The sequence below is a fragment of the Otolemur garnettii genome, unplaced genomic scaffold (genome assembly GCF_000181295.1).
Source record: "Otolemur garnettii isolate 467f Iridium unplaced genomic scaffold, OtoGar3 scaffold00013, whole genome shotgun sequence".
Classification (NCBI taxonomy): domain Eukaryota; kingdom Metazoa; phylum Chordata; class Mammalia; order Primates; family Galagidae; genus Otolemur; species Otolemur garnettii.
In genome coordinates this window covers 27968814-27972717 of record NW_003852408.1, presented here as the reverse complement: position 1 = coordinate 27972717, position 3904 = coordinate 27968814, and the positions used below count along the sequence as shown (strand labels likewise).

The window sequence follows — 3904 nt, the reverse complement described above, 5'->3', positions numbered from 1 at the left end:
GCAACTTCCAGGCCTTGGGCTTAGGTGATTCTCTTGCCTCAGCCTCCCAAGTAGCTGGGACTATGGGCACCAGCCAGAACGCCCAGCTATTTTTTTGTTGCAGTTTGGCTGGGCCGGGTTTGAACCTGCCACTCCTGGTATATGGGGCCTGTGCCCTACCCACTGAACCACAGGTGCCACCCATAGTTTTCCAGCTTTTTATAGCTGGAAGGCATGAGTAGTGCCAGTTACTCTGATACAGCTGGAATGACTTAATTTGCTAATTACAAATTTTAATCAATGCTGTTTTAACCTCTAGCTGTTTCTTTTTCATAACATTTATTATGTATAAAATTGGAAATAATTTTATTCTTATAGTTTTGTCTAAGTGTGTATGATATATGCAAAAGGATATTCATTATGGAATTATTGGCATCAGAAGGAAGGGGAAAAGCGTTAATAGTTTATCAGCAGGCTAAGTGAAGGTACCTCATTGCAGTGATGTATGTTCACTGGTCATAAAAATGAATAACAGATGTATCTGTTAAGATGTAACAATAGCCAGAATGTATGAAGTTAAAAAACAAAAAAGCATGATATGAGAGTATATATATTTAGCTTTTTCTTTTTCTTTTTAGGCAGGGACATTGTGGTGGATTGAGGAATAGGTTGGAGAGAGATTTATTTTTCCTTGTAAGCCATTTTATGCTATTTCAATTTTTTTTGGTCATATGCATGTATAACCTTTTAAAAACAATAAAATAATTTATGATATTTAAAGAAAGATTACTCTTGGTACCAGAATTTTAGAATATTGGCTATGGAGTAGACTCAAGAAATCTTTTTGTCCAGCTCTTTCATTTTATAATTGACTTGTTGTAGTCAATTATGCTAATAAGAGGCAGTAGTATTGCTGAAGAGACATATAATTTATGTAAAGTTTGGGTTAATTTCTACTTCTGTCACTTCATAGCCATGTGGCTTCAGGCAAGAAATTAATTTTTAACCTTCTATCCTTCCATTTGATTATTTATAAATGGGGGCAAAATAGTATTTTTTTTTGAGACACAGTCTTATTCTGTCGCCCAGGCTAGAGTCCCGGGGCATCAGCTTACCTTTCAGCAACCTCAAACTCCTGGGTTCTAGCAATCTTCCTATAGCAGTCTCCCAAGTAGCTGGGACTATAGGTGCCCATCACAATACCTGGCTAATTGTTTCTATTTTTAGTAGAAATGGGGCCTCACTCTTGCTCTGACTGGTGTTAAACTCCTGAACTCAAGGGATATTCCCGCCTCCCAGAGTGCTAGGACTGCAGGCATGAGCCACTGCACGTGGCCAAAATACCATCTTTATAGACTATTAAGAGAAATAAATGAGATAACTTGAGGTACCCTAAAGTGTCACCTGACAGATGGTTTCTCTTTTTCTAAGACAAAGTGCATGTTAGCCTTGCTTTTAAGCGCTTTTTTGCCTTTTCACAAATAGTCTTTCATGCTTATATCAGACATTCCTTAGAGATAAATCATATTGTAAAAGAGAAATCTTATTTGTTTATTTATCTGTGTATTATATTTACAGAATGTTTTCAGGAAAGTGAACATCTCAAGGAAAGTCTTAAGTGTTGCTTATTGCATCTATTTGGAGCCATTGTAGCCGGTGGGCAGGTGAGGAAAGTGTTAAAAGTTAATATATAAAATAATATGTAATAATGCCAAGAGACTCTGCTGGATTATTTAATGTATGCTTTTTCTTTTTTATAATTTCATGAATCATACACTTATTTTTAAGTTTCTGTTTTGTTTTAAACTAATCTACTTCTTTATCTTCTCAAAAACCTAAGTAATAGTTTTACACTGACAATAAAATAAGTGGATAAATAACCAGATTTAACCATTTTTGATATTGTAAGTCTTATTTGTGTTGGCGTTCATCTACTAGTTTTTACCTTATATTAATCCACTGATGAAATCAAACTCGAGCAGTTTGGTTTCTAAAGTTACATGAATTTAGTTATTTTTCTGTGTACTTATAATTACTTACTGCATAGACATAATTTATATGCAGATTTGCAAGAAACCAAAGTAGTCTTTTATAATTTATAAGAAAGAATTTCTAGTAATTTATTTTACAGTAGGCCTCTTAAAAGCTATCATAAACCTTGACTATAACTTTTTTTTTTTGCAGTTTTTGGCCGGGGCTGGGTTTGAACCCACCAGCTCTGGCCTATGGAGCCAGTGCCCTACTCCTTTGAGCCACAGGCACCTTCCTCTTGACTATAACTTTTAGTTGACAACAAGATTATAACTGAGAAAAGAATATTCTACATGTGTTCTTAAACCATACAATTTAGATCAGATGTTCATAATATTTTTTGTAATACGTACTCCTTTGCCAGTCTAATAGCCCTTTGTCAGTCCCTTGCCTGAAATAAAATGGTAAGGAAACCAACTATATTGAAATTCAATTACTAAAGGATCAATAAAACAAATCTGTGACATATTAATATGTGCTTCTTTATAACACATTAAATAAAAAGATGTAGCAACATGTTTTAATAACTGATGTCATTTTAAAGAAGAGACGGGCATAAATGATGTTTTGAGAGATGCAACAATGATAATACATGAACATGCGTATGATTTTTTTTTTTTTCTAGAGAGACAGTCTCACTCTGTCACCCTGGGTAGAGTGCCATCATAGCTCACAGCAACCTTAAACTCTCGGGCTCAAGTGATTCTCTTGCCTCAGCCTACTGAGTAGCTGGGACTACAGGTGCCCACCACTATGCCTGGCTAGTTTTCTCTATTTTTAGTAGAGATGGAGTCTTGTTCTTGCTCAGACTGGTCTTGAACTCAGAGCTCAAGCAATCCTCCGCCTTGGCCTCCCAGACTGCTAGGATTATAGATGTGGGCCACTATATCTGGCCTACACGTGACTTTATTGGTGACACAGTCACAGGTATTACACTACTGTATTTTTTTGCTTACATTTAAATTTGAAGGAAATACTATTAGTGGAAACAAAGATGTATTTTTTTCCATTCGGATTTACAGGTACCATCAATTTCCTATTTTTCTCCATCCCTCCTTTCTTTTTTTTCTCTTAGATTGAATGTTCTTTTTTCTTTTTTTTGAAGCAGTCTTAAGCTGTTGCCTTGTGTAGAGTACGTGGCGTCACAGCTCACGGCAACCTCAAATTCCTGAGCTTAAGCGATTCTCTTGTCTCAGCCTCCCAAGTAGCTGGGACTACAGGCACCTGCCACAATGCCTGGCTATTTTTTGTTGTAGTTGTTGTTGTTTAGCTGTCCTGGGCTGGGTTCAAACCCACCAGCCTTGGTATATCTGGCTGGTGCTATAACCATTGTGCTACGGGTGCTGAGCCAGATTGAATGTTCTTATCTTTCTTTTTTTAATTCTTAGCTTTTTCTTTCATGTGAACTTTTCTCACTAACATCGTTGTACTAGGTTTATATTTTCACGCCAAATTACAATTTTATTTAAATAGAATTATTTAAATAAAATAATTTATTTTATTTAAATTACAATTTTATTTAAAATTTAAATTTTATTTGAAGATACAAAATTATGCCAATAATATGCTAGGCATATTGCCATATCATTTTGGGCATTAGGAAGAAATCCCTATCTATGTTTTGGAAGACATTATGAAAGTTAATACTTAGACATTTGGGTGGTGCCTGTGGCTCAGAAGGGTAGGGCACCAGTCCTATATGCTGGAGGTGGTGGGTTCAAACCCAGCCCTGGCCAAAAACTGCAAAAAAAAAAATACTTAGATATTTATTTGAGTTTAAGAACTTCTCGTGAAGCTCTTTTTTTTTTTTTTTGAGACGGAGCCTCAAGCTATCCCCCGGGTAGAGTGCCATGGCATCACAGCTCACAACAACCTCCAACTCCTGGGCTCAAGC

General features: G+C 36.1%; 1 protein-coding gene across 9 annotated transcripts in view; it reads left to right on the top strand.

Annotated features, from left to right (window-relative positions):
* NBEAL1 (neurobeachin like 1) overlaps positions 1-3904 on the top strand; it is a 223551-nt gene that overhangs the window by 57745 nt on the left and 161902 nt on the right. For all 9 annotated transcript variants that reach the window (XM_012802289.2, XM_023510403.1, XM_023510402.1 and 6 more), the window contains exon 8: positions 1558-1643. In XM_012802289.2, the coding sequence (XP_012657743.2) occupies positions 1558-1643 (86 nt within the window). The remainder of the gene's footprint in view (positions 1-1557; positions 1644-3904) is intronic.